Raw genomic sequence first — 21,463 nt, forward strand, 5'->3', positions numbered from 1 at the left:
CAAAAAAATACTGCGTCTCCCACTTTTCCTGAAATTGTCTGTGCTCGTCATCAATCTTTCTCTTCACTGCAGGTTTTGATGAAGTCATGATGAAGGTATGACAAAATCTAATTCTGTAATAAACTTCTCTCCCTTAGGCCTCTGATAATGCATGGGACAGCAGGCAGGAGCATTGGAAATGACGTCTGCTCTAGGTGCAAAGTATTCACAATTATTCGCTTACCAAATATTTGCAATAAAAAATCGCATTAGTAAGAAAAAATTGCAAAAAAAATCGCATTAAACATTTGCATACCCCAAATGGAGCTGCTTGGGATATGCAAATGTTTAATGAGATTTTTTCTTACTAATGCGATTTTTATTGCGATTATTCGGTAAGCGAATAATCGCGAATACTGCGATATTTGAAGGCCGGCTGCGGGCCACAAAATGTTGTACGGAGGGCCAGAAATGGCCCGCGAGCCACGAGTTTGAGACTCCTGTTTTATACCCTTTCAGCATCCAGTTCTTGTCCAGACTGATCAGTTCCAACTACCATTGTCACAGTGGACCAGTCACTACCCTAACTTCATTCACCACTCTTTGTGGCAAGCTTTCTACCATAGACTGGTCCTCTTGAAGCTGATACAATTTTTCTTCTTGATTTTATGCAGGCATGTTTTGTGGTCCAGCATGTGGTCTACCTTGGAAAATGCCCCATGTGCATTGGTAAAGAATGTGTATTTGGATTTGGGGGGGAATTAAAAGCACTATATGTATCTACTAACCCCCTCTCTTCTATTTTTCCTTCAAAATCAGTATTTCCCTGCTGAATTTTAGCCTTGTTGATCTGTCTATAGACGATAAAGTGCTGTTGAAGTCTCCAATTACTATTATGTTGCTATTGATGTCTTTCTTCAAGTCTAGTTACAGTTGTTTTAAGCATTTTGATGGCCCCTTATTAGGTGTATATATGTTTAGAAGTGTGTTTTCTTCCTGATGTGCATACCCGTTGATTATTAAGAAATACCATCTCTATACCTTATAACCTTTTTGAGCCTGAAGTCTACGTTGCCTGATATTAGTATGCCCACTTTCACCTTTTCTGAGGAAGTTATTTACTTGAAGAATTGTCTTCCAACCTTTGACTTTGAGTCTGTCTTTGTCTATTTAAGTGTGTTTCTTGCAGTCAACAGAATGTTGAATTAAAATTTCTGATCCATTTTGCCACTCTGTCTCTTAATTGGTGCATTTAGTCAATTGACACTGAGAGATTACTGTCATAGAATTTTGTACCTTTTTTTAGAAGTTTAATGTATTTTTGGAGTTTGTCTTGTCTTAAAGTACCCTTTCAGTTCTTTTAATGTTGGTTTTGAATCTGTAAAGTTCCTGAGCTGCTGTTTATCCATGAAGCTGTGTATCATTCCTTCAAATTTGAATGAGCATTTGGCTGGGTAATATATTTTTGGTGAGGTGTTAATTTTGTTTGTTTTGTTTTGTTTTGCTTTTTGGGCACACCCAGTGATGCTCAGGGGTTACTCCTGGCTATGCACTCAAAAATCACTCCTGGCTTGGGGGACCAAATGGGATGCTGGGGGATCAAACCACGGTCAGTCCTAAGTTAGCATGTACAAGGCAAATGCCCTACCACTTGTGCCACTGCTCCGGCCCCCATTTTGGTTTGCTTTTTTTGTGTGTGTGGTTTTTGGGTCACACCTGGCAGTGCTCAGGGGATACTCCTGGTTCCATGCTCAGAAATTGCTCCTGGCAGTCACGGGGATCATATGGGACACCGGGATTCGAACTGATGACCTTCTGCATGAAAAGCAAATGCCTTACCTCCATGCTATCTCTCTGGCCCCCGGCCCCCATTTTGTTAGTTTTTGGGGTTTTTTTTTGGTTTTTGGGTCATACCCAGCAGTGCTCAGGGGTTACTCCTGGCTCTAGGCTCAGAAATAGCCCCTGGCAGGCACAGAGGACCATATGGGATGCCGGGATTTGAACCACCAACCTTCTGCATGGAAGGCAAATGCCTTACCTCCATGCTATCTCTCCAGCCCCTAGTTGTTTTGTTTTGTTTTGTTTTTAACTAAATTCCACCACTGTCTTTAGGTCTGTGGGGTGCATTTGGTAAATAGCTTATGGATACTCCTTTGGAATTTTCTTCTTTGACATTGCACAGCAGCTATACTCTTTATGAGTTGCACTGACATGGGTGTGAAAATGGATCTTCTGAGTCTAGTCTTTGTCAGTTTCTTGGGACTGTGTGGCTGGGTAAAGTCCAGCTGGGGAGACTGGAAGATCTCTCCACCTGTCCTACTGCTTCTCTTTCCCTCAAATATCATTGATTTGGGTATCAAAATACTGTTTCTGAGTCACAAGTAGGGTCCAATGTTGCTCTCATTCTCAATTTTTAAAAACTATTACTCAAGGCTATGGTTAAATAAAAAAAGTCAAGAATTGTTAAAGGTTTCAGGAAATATTTTTAATCATTAAAGATTAATTTATTACTAATCATGCTTATGACTAAGTCAAAAAGACTAACTCAAAATTAATGTTGCTATCAAGTTTTATTAGTATTGCCTCAGTTTTTCATCTATTTGCATTAGTCTTTTGTATAATTATGGTTTTATGAGTTCAGTCATTCAACTGGTGTTCTGTGAATAAATTATATTTCTTAAAACAAAAATAAAGGACTAGAGGGCCAGGAAAGTAGTTCAAAGGGCTAATGTACATGATTTGCATATGAGAGGCGCAGGTTCCATACAGAGCACTGCTTGGTCCCCTGAGCACCTTTGGGAGTGACTTCCAAGCACATTTATTTTATAAAATAAATAACCATAGGGGCTGGAGTGGTGGTGCAAGCAGTAAGGCATATGCCTTGCCTGCACTAGCCTAGGACGGACTGCGGTTCAATCCCCAAGCATCCCATATGGTCCCTAAGCCAGGAGCGATTTCTGAGCACATAGCTAGGAGTAACCCCTAAGCATCACTGGGTGTGACCCCAAAATAAACAAACAATAAATAGCTATAGTCATTTCGCTTGTTTTAACAGATTAATTATATTTAATTTATTCCTGATATACTAGGACATTTTTCTTTTTTTTTTTTTCTGTGTTGTCTATTTGCCTTTCTTTCCCCTTTGAGTTTTCTCTCTCTCTCTCTCTCTTTTTTTTGGGGGGGTCACATCTGACAGTGCTCAGGGGTTACTCCTGGCTCTACAGTCAGAAATTGCTCCTGGCAGGCTTGGGGACCATATGGGATGCCAGGGTTCGAACCACCGTCCTTCTGCATGCAAGACAAACACCCTGTCTCCATGCTACCTCTCCAGCCCCAGGTTTTTCTCTCTTTAATGCTTTCTATTGAGTTAAAGTTACCCCTCTCCCAAATTTACTTTTACTTACATTATCCCCTTTTTATTCCTTAGTACTGTGTTCGATTTTAATCAAAACTAATGAGTTTGAGAATAAAGCTGAAGAAAGCAGAATATCCACTCTTTCTGGGACTACAAGGATATTAGCCCAATTTAATTCATCAAAATATCCTCCTTTTTTCATGCTACTGTTTACTTTTAAGAGGCCCACATACAATTAATTACCATTATCACTGGTTTGTTTGTAATACAAATACCTATCTCCATATTAATTTATTTACTTGCTCACTGCTAATTCTTATATCCCAAATCTATTTTCGAAAATGCAGCTCTTATTCATTCATGATAATAACAATCTCATTTTATTCTCACTTTATTTTCTTTTTACTTCATCTGCATTTTTTTCTTTTTTGGTTGTGGAATAGTTTTTGTGCTTTATTTAAAATTTTCCCAATAAAGCCCCAGAAATGCCCAAATTCAGTTAAGCTTTTGTTAAGTTTTGTGCTCCTTTTTTGTGCATGACTGAATTCATGCCCCAGCACAAGTCCTGGAATAGAAGATGGTAAAAGCAGAAGTCTCCTTGGACATGAGTTTTTTGTTCATTTTGATAACTTATCTTCAACTACCATATGTGGCCCCAAAACAAACAAACAATAAATAAATATCTATAGTCGTTTCCCTTGTTTTCACAGATGAATTATATTTAATTTATTCCTGATATACTAGGACATTTTTCTTTTGTTTCTGTGCTGTTTATTTGCCTCTTTCCCCTTTGAGTTTTTTTCACCCAAGAACAGTCTCTGTTCAAGATGGCCCCTTGACCCAGTTAGCAGCTCTGAGTAGAGGAGGAAAGGTGTAGCCCCTAGCCAGCCAGATGGCCTGCCCATCATCTTTGACTCATGGATAAAGCAGTAGTAGTAGTCAAAGTAGAAATCACAGGGCCCTTTGAAACTGGGCCTGTGATGAGAAACACCTACAGAATTGTCACTATCTTTTCCTGATTGTCCCTTCCACTCCAGCTTCTGAAGCAAAAACGGCAATTAAGAGTTAAACACACACACACACACACACAATCTTTCATTGTATTGTGCTTTTAGATATCCCTGATTAGTTTGAGGAAAACCACTCTACTCTTGGTGGCATGATGGGCAACTGAGAGCTGAAAGGGGATTAAAAAAAAAAAAAAAGACATGGCAATTGCCTGGAAATGCTTCCTGGGAAGGCAATTTCATGAATGAGGCCTTCCAGGCATATGACATTGAACATCCCCAGATGTTCTTCAATCACCATGTTGCCTGTCAACAGGATGATCGTATTGTTAACCTTGGCTTGTCCACATTTCAAAATGAGCTCCTGGACTGACTTCAGATTTGGAAATCCCCAGGTCACATATGGTCCGCCATCCAAAACATTCGGATTGTGTGAGGAGTCACTTTGATAAAGACACCATTGAACATCTTTGTTAAACTGAGTCTTGAAATAGTCTTTTCTACCTGTAAACTCATACCCCCAGTCCTTTGGATGCAAACAACAAAGGCCAAGTAATGGTTATCTGGTACTTCCAAGACATGAGGTTTTACTTCTAGTCTTCTGAGATGCAATTGGTCATGCTTCTCCTGCCAGGAATCATGCAGGAACTATTCTAGTTGTTTAAATAGAGTTTTCTTTTCTTCCATTCTATTTTATAAGAGCATCTGTTTTGAGGGGCTGGAGAGATAGTACAGCAGTAGAGTGTTTGCCTTGCATGCAGCCAACCCAGGATGGATGGTGGTTCAAATTCCAGCATCCCATCTGGTCCTCAGAGCATGCCAGGAGTGATTTCTGAGCATAGAGCCAGGAGTAATTACTGAGTGCCACCAGGTGTGACCCAAAAACCAAAAACCAAAAAAAAAAAAAAAAAAAAAGAGCATCTGCTTTGTATGGGTGGCTTTGAGGGCCTGATAAGTCTTCTTTTTCAGTAGATTCTCTGGAACCAAAGGTATTTTTTTTTTCAATTACACCGACTCTGCCATATTTCCAATGCTACTAACTACAATGCAAGCCCATTCTCACTCTTGAAATATAATTTAACTTAGAATATACAGAATTTTAAATTGGCATCTCTTTCCCTCAGTACTTCAAAGTTAGTACTTAAAATTTTCAGTCTCTATTATTGCAGTTGGAGTCATCCTTTTAGTTTAATTTAGTCATGTCTTCACCTATTATCTGTCATATCTTTTGTTCTATTTTCCATCTTGTGTTCTTTCTTTAGTATTCCTCAATATCATTATAATCATACAGATTTAGGTGGATTTTGTTTTGTTTTCTTTTGTGTCTTATATATCAGACAGAGACTTAGTACAGGGACTTAGTACTTATCCTTCAACTATGGAAAAGTAGCACTCCCACCCCTTAATATGTTTTTCACAATATCTCCCTAACCATAGATTAATTATTATAAAATAAAATTTAAATCATATTTTATAGATTTAAGAGTTATCTTCAGCATTTAGCTCAAAACTTATTTCCAAAAGACAGTGCTTCTACCATCTTCCAAAAAAAGTTTTCATGGGCATTGGTATTATAGTAGTGAGAAGTGCTGCCTTCCAAAACACACCTTTTTTTTTTTTTTTGCTAAACTCATTAACTATAAGTTCTATTCAAGCAGTGACAAGATGATCTCAACAAGCCCATGGCAATATTTTTCTCAGTTCCCCCAGTCAGTTAAAGCTGAATAAGTAGATGGGATCATGAGTGGGGACTAATTCTCCCAGTCTAAGATGGTGTCTGAAAGCTTGATGGGAGAGCTGAACTGGAAAAACTTGAGGAAGGTTCCCAGCCCCACATTCAGTTAGTCATTGTGAAGAGAAGTGCCACGTGTGATGCCATGAATGTGATGTTTGTACGCCATTTTTATAAGTTGTCTTCATTTTCTTCTATAGTTTCTTGTCCATCATTGCTCCCATTTCTGCCATGTCAGAAACCCAAGGATTCACAGGAGGTGTGCCAGATGATATGCATGGTAGATATGGCGGGAGAAGAAGCCAAGGGTTGGCCACCTGGATATCCTGGTTGAGGCCCACCATAAGAGCAACCATGTGAAGAGAAAGCCTGATTCTCATGGGAAGGTCTTGGGGAAAGAGATAGGGGCTGGAGGGAAAGCAGGGCTGAAAAGTGATGGATGGGCAGGATTAGAGCCACCAAGACAACCCAACATCAAAGCTATGCGTTTTGCCCAGCACTGGGACTGCATTGTCCAGGTGTTCCTGTAGTCCTTTATACCTATTCCTGAGCCCGACTTGTCTTTCTTAGTCTCTGTTCTACTATTTATCTATTTATCTTTATTAGCACATTAAGTTAATAGTTTATTGCTAAGGGTTAACACTCCTTCATGGACCAAATTCTTGTTTTGTTTTTGCACAACTACCAGTTTGGCTCAGGACTTACTCCTGACTCAGTGTTCAGAAATCACTCCTGGCCATGCTTGGGGGACCATATATGGTGCCAGAGATCTAACTGGGGTCAAATGTATACAAGGGTAATTTACTATCTTTCCAGCCTCCAATTTAAAGTTGTTTTTGCCACACCCAGCAGTTCTCAGATATCAGGAATTAAACCAGTTTCAGCTATGTGCAAGGCAAGTGCTTTAGCCCCCATAAAATCACTCTGGTTTATCTTGGATTAAATTTTTATGTTGCTATGTTTTATATGATTTTATTTGAAAGTTTATTTTTAAAGAAGGAATTTTTACTTAAGTGGGAGTCCCACAGACAATCATCAATTTGACCCCAGTTTTCACTTTTTCAGGGCTCCTGGAAGTCTATGGGTCCTAGATCAATGTTTATGCTATTTTGTAAATGGAAGATTTCCCTATATAAAAGAAATGCAATTTGAAGTCATGAGTTTCATGAGTTTGAGCCTAGGAAAGATAGCAAGTTTCTGGTCACTTGTCTAATACACTGAACAAGAGTTTTCCTAGTTTTACTTCTTTTTAATAAGTAGGAAACCTTTAAAAACTCATTTTATGCATGAGACCTCAGCCCTCCCTTTCTTTCCTCAGATGAAACCAAGGACACATATTCTGTGCTTCTATCACTCTTTCATGGGCATTAAGATAACAATTTAACCCTACAAGTTTTGATCCAATATTACTGTTCTCTGCCTAGTCTTGTGCCCCTAACCTTTTCTTTGATCCAGTAGATTTATAATTCCTATTCTTTTCTGATCATAGAAACTTCCCTTTGTTTCCTAGGAGCTTAACTCTGTATTCTCCATAAATTACCTTTGTGGTTGCAGGGGCCACTTGCCTCAGTGTACTGAGCTGGTGTACTGTCAGTCTTGGGGTCAGCAAGGGCTTCCCTGCGATGCTGAGGACGTACTGTGAGGAGCCAGTGATTGCACCCAGTGCCTTGCACATGCAAGCCATGTGTTCTCCTGCTTGAGTCACATCCTCTGCCTAAACTCTGTTTTTAATGTGGGGTGGGAGAAAGCTTTTGTTTTTTTACCCGTACTGTGTTTGTACAAAGGTTCAGCTGGTCTTATTGCCAGAACCAGAAAGTTGGCAGGTAATACATTTTAAACCTGAAAATAATTGTTTTGCTCCTAGAATTTCTAGATCAGAAGTCATACACTTGCAAGTCTTGGAAGTAACCCAACCCACAGATGTGTTTTGTTTGGCCCAGACTCTTTTGGCCCACATTGTGTGAGTGTGAGTGTATGGGTGTTAATCTTTAGAAGTCAACTTTCAGAAATCAAGGGTGTCACATAAATATTCTTATTTTCAATTTATTTGTTTAAGTGAAAAGATAAAGCAATGATGTATTCAGATCCCATCACCGAAGTGGAGCATGTTCCCATTTTGGTCTCACTCTCACTTTAACTCTCTCATCCATTACCTGCCATGGTTTCAAGAGGCATTTGAACTTATCCTCCTAGCTGGATCTCCAAATCAACTTCAAATTTTGAATGTAACCTGACACAGTGGGCTGGGAGCTCCCCCGGGGGCAGGAATTGAGGGGGCTTCTTGCCTGCCGCATTCACACCCAGCATAGGGCCTGGCAGCTGGTAAGCATTCGGGGTTTTTGTATCCTGAATGCATTTTTTGAGGAATGGACAAATTATTCTAAAAATAAACAACCCAACAGTCCAAACAATTCTGTGGCGGAAACCTCGGAAATGCTGGCAGCCCTGAAGCTCTTAATGTTTAATCCTGAGAATCATCACGTCTGAAGTAATCACAGGCAGCAATGGAGCAAGTGGAAGTTTGTTATTCATTTCCCATATGGTTTTCAACAAGTCTCCTAATTTTCCTTTGCCGCCAACTCCACATTGGAGAACAGGGAGGGGGGTGAAATACTTCTGCGTGAGGGACTAACAGGAAGACACAGCTTGTTTCTCAAACAAGCTATGCTCTCTTCATAGGCATGTGACCGGGACTATGAGGGCTGGTATGCAAGCGAGTCAGCATGGGAAAATCCTAAATGCACCTGGAAAGAGACTGGGGTGTAATTTTCAGAGATGGTTATTGAATGACAGCTTCCCTCTCGGTCCAGTGAGAAATTTAATTTGCTGAGGACTCAACACAGGAAGCATTTGCCGATTAAAAATATGTCTAAACAGATGTTCTGCTTAGCCTGGAAGAAGGATCTTAATGCAACTGTCATTATTGGATTTTCTTGGATTACTACTATCTGGAATTGGAATCCAAATAGAAGGATGTAATTATTTATTATGGCCAAGAGTCCTGCACTTAAAGAGGAGCTCAGGGCATCTAAAAGGATTTAACATGCTGGCGGGGGTTGGGGGGAGCATGGCATAGGCTGGAGAGAGAGTCCATCTAAATTCTTGGCTCTGGAAGTGGACCCTATGCTCTGAAAATACAGAATGTTTGTAATTCTTTGATGTCCCTTGCCTACTGGAGGCATGGCCATGTCATAAGCAGGATCAGTCTAGCTCAACCAACCCAAGGTCTGATGGTGAATCTTCAGTTTGCCTCTGGTCACTCTGAGACTGGCAGAAAACACTTGGGACAATCCAGTCCCTTTGCCCCTCTTAGCTCTATGACTTTCTTACTTCTAGCAATTCCAAGTGCAGACTCTCCCTCAAGAGGACATGGGGTTATTCTGCACCCTGATTTTCCAACCTAGTTCCACATTAGTCCCAACCAGGAAGCTTTAAAAAAAAATGATGACATCTACTTCCTCTGTGAGATGCAACTCAGTTGACCTAACATGGTGTTCAGGCATATGTACTTTTCTTTTTCTTTCTTTCTTTCTTTCTTTTTTTTTTTTTTTGTTTGGTTTGGTTTGGTTTTTCGAGCCACACCCGTTTGATGCCCAGGGGTTACTCCTGGCTAAGTGCTCAGAAATTGCCCCTGGTTTGGGAAGACCATATGGGACGCCAGGGGATCGAACCATGGTAGCGATCTTTCCTTGGCTAGCGTTTGCAAGGCAGACACCTTATCTCTAGCGCCACCTCGCTGTCCCACATATGTACTTTTCTAAGTTCTTCTAGTGACTTAAAAGTGTAGGAATCAGGGCCAAAATGATAGCACAGCAGGTAGGGCATTTGCCTTGCACGTAGCCAACTTGGGTTTGATCCCAAGCATCGTACATGATCCCCTGAGCCTGCTAGGAGTGATTTCTGAGTGCAGAGCCAGGAGTAACTCCTGAGTGCCACCGGGTGTGGCTCCCCCCCAAAAGCAAGTGCAAGAATTGCAAAATCATGGTAGAGCTCCAAAGTGAAGCACATGGTATTTGAGGTTAGGTAGTTGAGCTCAAGATAAAGTCGTTCACCTCTTCCACTCCAATATTTTATTGCTACTGCCTGTTGATGTCATGAATGTTGAATGACAGGAAGCCTGTCACTATGAGGCTCAATGAAAGTTGTGAGAGTCATGATGAAGGTCCTGTATCTGAGCACAGTGTCTGAAATGAGGCTCAGCCATGACACCAGGCCCAATGGTGGCAGGGACAGCCAGGGGTTTGTTTTCTTGGTGGTGTGTTCATGTCCACATCTGTAGGGTCCCCATTCTCCAGAAGGTGCAGATTGCATTGTCTGTTCAGTACCACCAAGTATGTAACCTTCTCTCTTTTGAACAGGGACCCCAAAATCTTGCCTTGTCCAGTTCAGGGCCCCAAAATTATGGCCCATGGGCCATGTGTGGCCTACTGAGGACATTTATCCAGACTGAAGGGTGTTTTTGCTGCCAATGCCTGTCCTGCATAGCATGCGACTTATCCTGGGCCCACAGTGCGCATGTGTGGGATGTGTACCACACTCTCCGACTACCCTCCTTCCTTCTGTCTCTCAACTTCTCTCAGTCTCATGCAGGGGTCTTCAAACTATGGCCCACCAAAAGCAGGTCCATAGTTCCCATTGAAATAGTGGTGTTTCTTAATTTAACTTTACTTGTTCTTCATTTTAAATACTGTATTTGTTCCCATTTTGTTTTACTTCAAAATAAGATATGTGCAGTGTGCAAAGGAATTTGTTTATAGTTTTTTTTAATAAACTTTAGTACAGCCCTTCAATGATCTGAGGGCCAGTGAACTGATACCCTGTTTAAAAAGTCTGAGGAGCCCTGATCCAAATAGTTACAGCTCCATACATGGAGCAGGCAGGCCCCCATTTGACTGACCCCCTCATCGGACCTGAAAGGCATACTGGCCTCTCCTCTAGGGTGAGGTGGATTCCTTGGCGCTAGGAATCTCACAAGGGTATGTTGAGTGAGCAAGTCTCTGATCCTTCTCAAACACACATCAGGGTTGAGGGGCACCATGAGATGAAAAGAAACACACCTACATCTACCCAGTGTCTCAGGGATTCCCTCATGTCCTTTCTTCTGAAAAGAACAAGATTTCTTTTCTGGGGTAATGGGAGTATTCAATAAAAGATGGGTTGAGATTGAAGAAGAATCTGACTTGAATACAACTTGTCTATATTTAATCCCAATAGAAACAACAACGAAAGTAGCCCCACACTGGTCCTGACAGAGTCCTAGAGAGTCAGGATAGATAGGCTAAGACAGCCTTCACTTCACCTCTGGTTTCCCCCTTCTTCCTCAAGCTTCTCTGTTGCTGTTATGCTCGAAAAGGTCTTAGCCTACTCTTGACATTACCTTCTTCAAACAAATGAGGTTGTTTGAGGACCTATGGATAATGAATTTAGACAACTGCATGGAGCATAGTGAGGATTCTGTCATTCTCATCTATAAAAATCCCAAGAAGGGCTAGAAATATAACACAGGCTAGAGTGTAGACCAATGGTCCTCAAACTATGGCCCGCGGACCACATATTGTATTTATTCCCATTTTGTTTCTTCACTTCTAAATAAGATATATGCAGTGTGCATAGAAATTTGTTCATAATTTTTGTTTTTACTATAATCTGGCCTTCCAACAGTCTGAAGGACAGTGAACTGGCCCCCTGTTTAAAAAGTTTGAGGACCCCTGGTATAGACTTTGCATGCAGAAGCCCTATATTAAATCTTGTTCTTCAATCTTGGGCAAGATCCCTAAAATACATATGGGAGTGACCCCTGAAAACCAAGCCAAAAGACATTCATGCACACTTTTGGGTGTGGCCCCAAATCAAAGTCAATAAATAAGTATAGCTCCAGGAGAATAACCAGGAGAAAAGCTCAAAGGGGTAGAGCACTTGCCTTGCTGAGACTAATCCCTGGCTACTACCAGCCACCCCAGCACTTCAGGTGCCCCCAAGTACCACCTAGCTAGAGCATTATCATATCATAGGAAAACCCATCATCATATCACCAACTACAGCCAAAAATGGCCCCGCGGGTATCAAACACTGCTGGGGTTTCCCAGAAATTTATCAGCAGGTCTCTTGTTGCTATCTGAGAACCATTCCCAACCCAACAAGAGGCAGGATTTAAGGATTTAATGAGCTGCAGCAGGCATTTCTTGCTGCCCTCTTTCACTGTGTTTCTGTGCAGCTGGTAAGCAGTTGTGGGCACCTAGTCCAGAGGTAGTGGTGTTTTTTAATGCTGGATAGCATCATCTTGGAGGTGGAAGTGCAGAGAAAGAAGTGGAGAAGCTGCATTCAATGAGAATTTTTGATGTTCTAGGGCCTAGAACACATAGAATCTAGGCTATGCATTTTGCTAAAAAAATATTTCCAATTTTATCTCCAGTCCTCAGAGAAAGAGTTGGAAAACTTCCAAAAGTCATAGCTATCAAGAGGTTAATTGATATTAAAACCCAAATGTGTTTTGCCTATACAATTTTATTTGGTTTGGTCCTTTTAAGTCTAACAAAGGAATTAACTCTAAAAACACAAGCAATGCCTATAGCTAAGGAGCAGATAAGAGGGAAGCAGTAGAAGGAACAACCCCCAGGATCATGAAAGACAACCCATGGAGATAATTTTCTTTTATGAGTTGGGGGAGGCTGTTGGGCCAAACTCTGTGGTATTGAGGGGATACTCCTGTCTCTATGTTGGCAGCGCTCAGGAGACCACATGAAGTACAAAGGATCAAAATGAGGTGAGTCACATGTAAGAAAAGTACCTGTATTATCTCTCCAGAAACCCATATGGATCTTAAAGAGGATTCTGAAGTGGTCCCAGAAATATGCAAGATGTGTATTTACATATCTATCTGCACATCTCTATATCTACACAACTGTGTGTATAAATATGTGTGTAAAATACAGAAAGGTGCACAGTAAGCCACTAGCATACATTTCTAAAACTAGGCAGAAGAATAATATATAGAGAAGAAGGTAGTAAAAGTGGTGGCTACATTGAAGAGGAAAGGAGGTGGAATTAAGAGTACAAGAGAGGGGCTGGAGAGATAGCACAGTGGCATTTGCCTTGCAAGCAGCCGATCCCAGGACCAAAGGTGGTTGGTTCAAATCCCGGGGTCCCATGTGGTCCCCCGTGCCTGCCAGGAGTGATTACTGAGCAAATAGCCAGGGGTAACCCCTGTGCGCCACTGGGTGTGACCCCCCCCCCAAAAAAAAAAGAGTACAAGAGAGTAGAGGCACTGACTTGCATGAGGCTGACCTATCTTCAATGCCTAGTACCACATGCAGTTCCCCTGAGCACCATTTGGCATGATCGTGGAGCAGAGCCAGGAGGAAGCCTTGAGCACTTCCAGTGTGGCCCCAAAACTGAAAACAAAGAAAAATGGAAAAGGAAAAAGACTCCACTAAGACAAGTGTTTGATGATATCACATCTCCATTCATGTGATTTTCATATGTGTGTAAATATGCATAAATTTGTGAAACTGTATATGGATATGTAGGTATTAAGTATAGAATAACATTAAAAAAAACATAAAATGAAACAAACTATGTATTTTCTCCCATATACTTTCCTAAAACACTGGAATTTGTCATGTAAAATCTATTCTTTATGGCTGTGTTAATTTTGCATAGAAGAACTATCACCACCAACTAGAGTCCTGCATCCATCCACTGTCTGTCCTGCAACCTCCCATACAGAACTGGTTTCTAAATCAGAGAAATCTCTCCATAAGGTGTTTCCTCATAACTTCCAAATTGAACCATCTGAGAGATGCTAGTGTATAGCCAGGGGTGCAACTTCTGGGCAGGCATCCCTCAAAAGTGGGCCCTGTCAACAAGATACAGCCCTAAACTAAAACTGCCCACTCTGACAATCAGTCGGTACTTCCTCAGTCCTATCCACACTCCAGTCTGTTTTCCTTTCTTCCCTTCCAGGGTCACTTCTTCTGACAGATACCACTTCCCAAAGGTTCCCCTCTTCCCACCACCAATTCTTCCTCCCAGATCTCAAGGCTTCATGGTATAAGCCAAGCACTAGCAATCAAAGTCAAGTCCAGATGGCAGAGTTAACCACATAGTACCTGAGCCACCAAATGCCACCCTCCGTCCCTCTCTCTGTGAACGTGACCACCCCACACAATAAAAGAAGAGAGTCCTCATGCCCTCAGCTCACAGTGTTTCTATGGAGTCGCCGCTGCATAAAGAGGTTCCCAAAACCTGAAAATGGTGGTAAATGGGAGATAAAGGGAGCCAATTCTTCATAGATTTAGGATTTCCTTTAGGAGTGAAAAAATGCTTGGAAGTTTATCGTGGAAATGCTGTATATAGTGTTGTGGACTTAATGCCACTAAATTACGATCTATGACGTCCTTTTTTTTTTTTTTTTTTTTTAAAAAGGTACCCCATGGCCTGGTAGGAATCTCACTTACCTTTTCCAGCTGCTTCTCTGCTGGTATTTGCCACTGTGAAGTTTGGCCAGCTCACAAGCAGCTGTTCATCAAGCCCACCTAAAAGAACAAGAATCAGAACACAAGATGCAAGGTCTTTCTTTACACCAGCACCAGGAGAGGACCCAACTGCATGTTGGGCACTATTCTCCATACTGGGGGAAGGACCCCAGATTCTGGGAGTTGTAACTGTATGGGAAACAGTATGAAATATTCTAGAGAAGCTAAAGATAGCACTGCCTTGTGATCCAGGAACCTCACTTCTGGTGTCCATGTAAAAACATAAATACAGAAAACTATATCCACCCTAATTTATTACCACCTTATTTATAATAGTAAATTGGGGAAAACTTAGGTGCCCATCAGATGAATGGATAAAGAATATGTGGTCTATATACACAGTGAGATACTATCCAGCTAGAAGGAAATATGGAACTTTGACTTTCACAACAGGATGGAAGGACATGGGGGCATCATGGAAGCAGAAATACATTAGAAGAAGAAAGATATATATTGAATGATTTTACCTAGGCATGCAATATAAGAATATAAAGTTGATAAACAGAAAAATATATGCATACCAATGACATGATATTGACAACAGAACTAAGTACTAAGGGGAAGAAGAAGGAGATAGCAGAAAAATAATGGGTGAGGGGTGGGATGGAGGGCACTTAATAAGATGCTCTAGGATTTCAGGATCCTCTGAGAATGCACCAGAGAGAACTACCAGGGAAAAAAAAGGAAAATAAAGACAAGAAGGAAAAGAGGAAGAGAAAGGGAAGAAGGTACAGAGGCAGGGAGGGAGGGAGGCAAATCCAAATGCAAATAAAACATTCTGATTCTGGGGTTCCCCAAGCGGGCATAGTAGTGCTGCTCCCAAATATGTGATGTAGTCAGCGACTTCTATATGTGGGCTTTAGTAGACATTCTAGTTTCCTTTCTGGAGAGAGTCTCCTTTCAATAGCTGTTATTTACTTTATAAATCAGACTTGCAGATACTTCCTCACAGCCAGTTATGCTGTATATGTTTGCTAGTAGCCATCATCTACAAGTGCCTTCCAATGCAGGGCCCATCACCCTCTATTCTTAGGCATTATATCACTCAGGGCCCCTTCCTGGCACCAGAGACCCAGCAGCAAACAAGCCAGACAGGTGCATGCACTCTAACTGGGAGATGGGGTCACACACAGCAAGAAAGCAATGGGACTGAAATCATGCAGATTGGGACAACTTCAGGAAGAGAAAAAGCAGGTCGTGATTAAAGCAGCTGGGGAAAACACCTCCAGGAGGCAAACTGGGCTGAGATTTGGAAGACAAGGAGAAGTTGGGCCCTGCAGAACTAGACCAGAGCACTCAGGATGTGGAAAGACCCAGAAGAGGAAGAGACAGATGGTGATGGCAGTGGGAGAGGAGAAGAGGCCAGAGAAGGAAGGTAGATATGTAAGGTTATGAGGGACAGTAGCAGACACGGTGCCCAGAAGAACTGATGAGCCAGTGGAGAGCATGATGGGACACGGAGCCTGTAACAGACATAAGGAACCACACCAGAGCAAGAGAAAACAATCTGTGCACAGATGGAAAATTACTGATTACATATGACTAGAAATTTGCAGCTGACCAACTAGTGCTCCAGAACCCCTGGACCTGATATGTATATTCATGGCAAACCATCACCCCACTTTGCATTGGAGAAATAAACTAAGACACAAATTCATGACCCCTAAGGGCTCAGGATGATTTCTTATGAGAAGCCCAAGGCTTCCCGAGCTATTACATCAAGTGTCCCAAGTTTGTCCCCTTGGGCCAACCCCCAAGACAGACTCCATCCATCCCAACACACAACATCCTCTGTTGCTCCAGTCTGTGCTGCCGTTGGCAAGCCAGGCACACACTGACGTTTTTGTAGCCTCTCCTCTGGCTCATTCCACAAACTTGGAATCCACTCACACACTCCCTGCAGCTGTCGGGGCCTCTGCTGCCAGCTCTAGGCCCTCTGGGTATTCTCCCGGTTGCGATATCATTTCCTCTTGGGCTAAAGGTCAAGGGAAACCCTGATGGTATGAAAATAGCAGGCCAGAGAGGAATGTGCCTGGTGCAGTGCAGTGAGATGCAGAGTGAGGTAGCACAAGGCCACAGCCCAAGGAGCTCTGAGTAGAAGTAAATGACAAAAACCTCAGAAGTTTGTAGTTTCTATTCGGTAAAGGATGCTGCAAGTACCCAGTGAGGTCATGGGTTTGTTTAGGCACTCATTCATGGATGGTATTTATCCCACACCTGCTACATGCCAGATGGAGTGTCTGCAGCAGGGAAACAAACCTAAGAGAACCCCACCCTGATCTCTGTGCTGTCAGAGGACTGGGAGAACTCAATAAACAAGCAGAAAGCTGAACATATCAGCCACTCAGGAAGCAATGTGAAGAGAGTGCTAGGGCATCTTGTGAGGGAAAAACCAGAAACCCAAACCTGGAGAAACTGCTGGACAAGGGAGTCTGAGGCCAGCTAGAGGTGACAGATAACCCCCAGGGAGGATGCAGAAGGGAAAAGGGGGCAGGTACAGATGCACTTGCAGGGGACAAGTAGTGTACCTGCCATGGAAGGATCTGGAGAGAGGTGGCCCTGAGGTCAGCAGGCAGGAGGAGGCTACAGGATAAGCACTTATAGAAGGTTTAGTTGGAGAAATCTACAAGGGAGCCAGTGGGCAGGAAACAGGCACAAGCTTTTTTTTTTTTTTTTTTTTTTGGTTTTTGGTTTTTGGTCTCACACTTGGCAGCACTCAGGGGTTACTCCTGGCTCTATGCTCAGAAATCGCTCCTGGCAGGCTCAGGGGACCATATGAGATACCGGAATTCAAACCAATGACCTTCTGCATGAAAGGCAAACACCTTACCTCCACGCTATCTCTCCAGCCCCAGGCACAAGCTTTTTGTGGGGTCGCCTGAGCAACCTGGGCTCAGAAAATCTGAGAGAACCCTCTAGTGATTCCCACCAACCAGGCCATCAGTGCAGCTCAAAAGTCAGAGGATGAGATGCTTCTCAGGCCTTGCAAAATAACTGGGTACCTGGGCAGGGCTGGGGGTCTCCTAGGCTGCATTTGGTGATGCCCGGGACCATGTGGTACTAGGAATCAAACCCAGGTCAGGTTCCTGCTCTCCACAAATACTAATGGTTAGACTCTCTCCTGATCGAACCGTACCTTTTTTTTAATGGGAAAACCAGTTTTTTATGGTGAACAGAAAAGGACCACAGGAGCTGGGGTTTAAAAGGTGAGTTCACAAAACATGAGCCTGACATGGTGGCCTGCTCAGCCCCTGCCAAAGAGCAGAAGAGGGGTCAAAAGAAAAAGGTCAAGTGTGTGTCAGAGATTTCTAATTGGTCCCCAGTGAGGTTATAATAGAACTAAATGGTCTGAGGTGAGAAAGGAGACCCAGCTCTCCTCCCCTCACCCCCAGACAATGGAGGGAGTGTGGTACCAGTGTTTACTCAAATGGAGAATTGATCCACACAACCAAGTTGAGGGAGAAAGCAGCTAAAGGGAGGGGCATTGGGGTCCTTGGGGGTGGAAGGTGGCCACACTGGTGAGGTGTGGTGCTGATTAAATACACAAAAGGCCATCATTAACAGGATTGTAAATCACAGAACCTTGATGAATCAAAATCAAAATCAAAATAAAAAAGTTAATGGTCTGTAGAGATAGCACAGTCCATAAAGTGCTGATCTTGCATGACACAGAACCAGTTTCAATCCCCACATAGTCCCGATTGCCATAGGAAGTAATTCCTGAATGCAAAGCCCAGGAGTAAACCCTTAGCACTGCCAGAGATGACCAGTTCCCACCCCCCAAATAATTATTTTAGTTTGTGTTTACTGTCACTATCCACATGATTTTCAACCCACATGATGAAATTGTGTTCCACATTGTCTGTGCTTGAGTTTGTCCTTTTAACGTCATAAAGGACCAACAGCCCAAAAGTCTACAAAAGGCCCATTTTGTAGATGAGGACACAAAGCAGTTGGTCACACCCAACTTACTGAGGTGAGCTCCTCTAGGCCTGGGGCTCACAGAACTGTTAGACAGGGATTGTGCTCCTTAGCTGGGGGCTCATGTGTATTCACAAAGGGGCACACTTCCTTGGCTGTGGCCCTTCCACATTTGTCAGTTGTCCTGTTCTGCCCAGCAGTGGAAGCAAGATGCTTGTAGGGTTGAAGTCTGAAGCAGTAGAGCACCTGGAGTAGAGACAGTCCAGCTCTCAACTTGGTACTCAAGTCTAAACAGAGCCATTTCCCTTGGCCTCGGCATGGTTTGCTTTAAGACTACAAAGGTAGGGGCCAGAGGAATAGCACAGCAGTAGGGTGTTTGCCTGCCGACCCAGGGCTGACCCGATTTCGATTTACTGCATCCCATATGGTCCCCTGAGCCTGCTAGGAGCAATTTCTGAGCGCTGAGCCAGGAGTAATCCCTGAGCCTCTTCGGGTGTGGCCCCCAAAACAAAGTAAAGTAACGAGGTTGTAATGGGTACCACTGCTTCAGTAAAAGTCAGCAAGACAGATGCCTATAGCTGGCTCTTGGCTATAGCACCAGAGAAAGAGGCTGAGAGAAAAGTAGCCAGGGCAGACTCCAGACTGCAGTTGGGGGAGAAAGCGTTCAGAGGGTGAGGATATATTTTTCCATGGGTGACTGCAAGACAAAAATATTTGAAAAAAAGAAAACATCACATATATTCCTGTATTTGATCATTGGTTAATTACCCCTTCAGTGAGAGGCTGGGCAAAGACCTTGTAGATTTCATTAGTCACAGGGGTTTATTCAAAAGTCTTCTTTGCATAAGAAACCTAGGCTTACAGCTGGTCTCTGGGAAAGAATGCCCTGCAGGCCTTGAAAAGAGAGCTCAAGGCCTGTTCAAGCTCTGCTGAAACACTGCAGAGGTCAGGGCCCGTGATGCATGGGGCCAGGCTGAAATGTTTCCATCCAGCATTTGCAATTCAATCCCACAGCTTCCTTTATGAAACAATTCACTAAATTCAGAGTTGTTCTTTTTTCTAATGCACCATATAATTCACCTCCCAAGTTCAATTAAGAAGCAATCTGTTAGCAACTTTGGGAGCAAGCTGCTTTCCTTTGAGAAAGCCCAATTTTCTTCCGCTCCCAAGAAGTGGCTTAATTATATGCATCATATGAGACATTGATGTACACACAACACCCCTCCACTATACTTAATGCAATATTAACTGCACACATGTAGAATAGCGAGGCAGAACGGTGGGGGGTTTGCCAGTTCCAAAGATCAATATTGCTTATTTGAATATAGGAGCATTGAGAGCGACTATGAATTGATATTCACGAAGGACCTAACCTTCTTAAACACAAAAATAAATAGTATTTTTCATTGCTTTTTTGTCTACTGGTTCCACATACATTATCTAATCAATCTACATGCTAACTAAAAGTGGATCTTTTTTTTTTTTTTTTGGTTTTTCGGGCCACACCCGTTTGGTGCTCAGGGGTTACTCCTGACTAAGCGCTCAGAAATTGCCCCAGGCTTGGGGGGACCATATGGGACCGCGGTTGCGGTCCTTCCTTGGCTAGCGCTTGCAAGGCAGACACCTTACCTCTAGCGCCACCTCACCGGCCCCTAAAAGTGGATCTTAACTCCATTTTACATGCAGGATAATTGAGATTTAGCATAGTTAAGACATGGCTGAAAATGCAGAGCCATTGGTTGAAGATACAGAAATTCTTTCCAAATCAATGTGGTATCAAAAGCCTTTAAGAACCATCATATGCTAAGGGGGGCCATGAGGGCACAGTCTTAGATTCCATGCCAAATAATTCTTATGATGCCTATATTTCTAGCTCATACCCATCTGAAGTAAGTCTGGCCTAAAACTGCTTGCTGAGCCAGAGTAATAACACAGCATGATGAATGCTTGCCTTGCATAGGCCAACCCAGGTTCAATTCCTTGCACTCTATATGGTACCTTCCCAAATCCGACAGCCCAAGAGTGATTCCTGAGCAGAGCCAGGAGTGTAAGTCCTGAGGACAGCTAGGTGTGGCCCCCAAACCAAAACTTGCTTTGTTCTACATAGAAGAAAAAGAAGAAATGTCTCTAGTACTGGAGCCTAAAAAATTGCCTTGTTAATTCATTGATTATAGAAATATTGGTTGCATGCCTGCTTTGGGCAGAGTCAGATGGGTTTCTGTTTCTAGAGGAGGGGATAAAAATCAACAATAAACAATGAGTTCATTCCACAAGGGATTAAACACTTTGGAGAAATTAAAACTGTTTTGTAAAAGAGCATTGGGAGCCAGAGATGGTCTTTCTGAGCAAAGAACATTTGAATTAAAGTCTAAATGATGACGGAAGAAAGTGGTCTATTTGAGGGGAGAATGCAGCAAGTGCCAAGGTCCTGAAGAAGAAAAGCAGGACCTGGATGTGCTGAGTGAGAGCTGAGAGGAGCCTGAAAGACACACACCAGTCTGTGCAAAGCCTTTGTCTTATCCTTATGGTCATTTCTTTGTTTTGGGGCCACACCTAAGGTTGCTCAAGAGCTACAGGCTACTCCCAGCTCTATGTTCATGGTTCAGTCCAGGCCAGAAGGTGTTGAGGGTGGGGAGGAAAGGGGACTCTAGTGCTGGGAATTAACTCAGGCTCCAGCATGCAAAACAAGTGCTCTATTTAGGCCTAACGGTTTTATTGTTCATTGAGAGAAAAACAAAAACAAAAAACGGGGGCTAGAGAGATAGTAGAGTGTGTAGGGTGTTTGCCTTGCACACAACTGACCCAGGTTTGATGCCAGCATTCTATATGGTCTCCCAAGCACCACCAAGAATAATTCCTGAATATAGACTTGGGAGTAACTCCTGAGCATCACTAGCTGTGGGAGAGAGGAGAGGAGGAATGGATAGAGAAGAGA

General features: G+C 42.7%; 1 protein-coding gene and 1 pseudogene across 1 annotated transcript in view; both read right to left on the bottom strand.

Annotated features, from left to right (window-relative positions):
- TLL2 (tolloid like 2) overlaps positions 1-21,463 on the bottom strand; it is a 135,168-nt gene that overhangs the window by 67,801 nt on the left and 45,904 nt on the right. The window contains exon 3 of the mRNA XM_049790830.1: positions 14,530-14,607. Within this exon, the coding sequence (XP_049646787.1) occupies positions 14,530-14,607 (78 nt within the window). The remainder of the gene's footprint in view (positions 1-14,529; positions 14,608-21,463) is intronic.
- On the bottom strand, positions 4,446-7,757 carry LOC125994987 (60S ribosomal protein L7-like 1; annotated as a pseudogene).

The sequence above is a fragment of the Suncus etruscus genome, chromosome 17 (genome assembly GCF_024139225.1).
Source record: "Suncus etruscus isolate mSunEtr1 chromosome 17, mSunEtr1.pri.cur, whole genome shotgun sequence".
NCBI lineage: Eukaryota > Metazoa > Chordata > Mammalia > Eulipotyphla > Soricidae > Suncus > Suncus etruscus.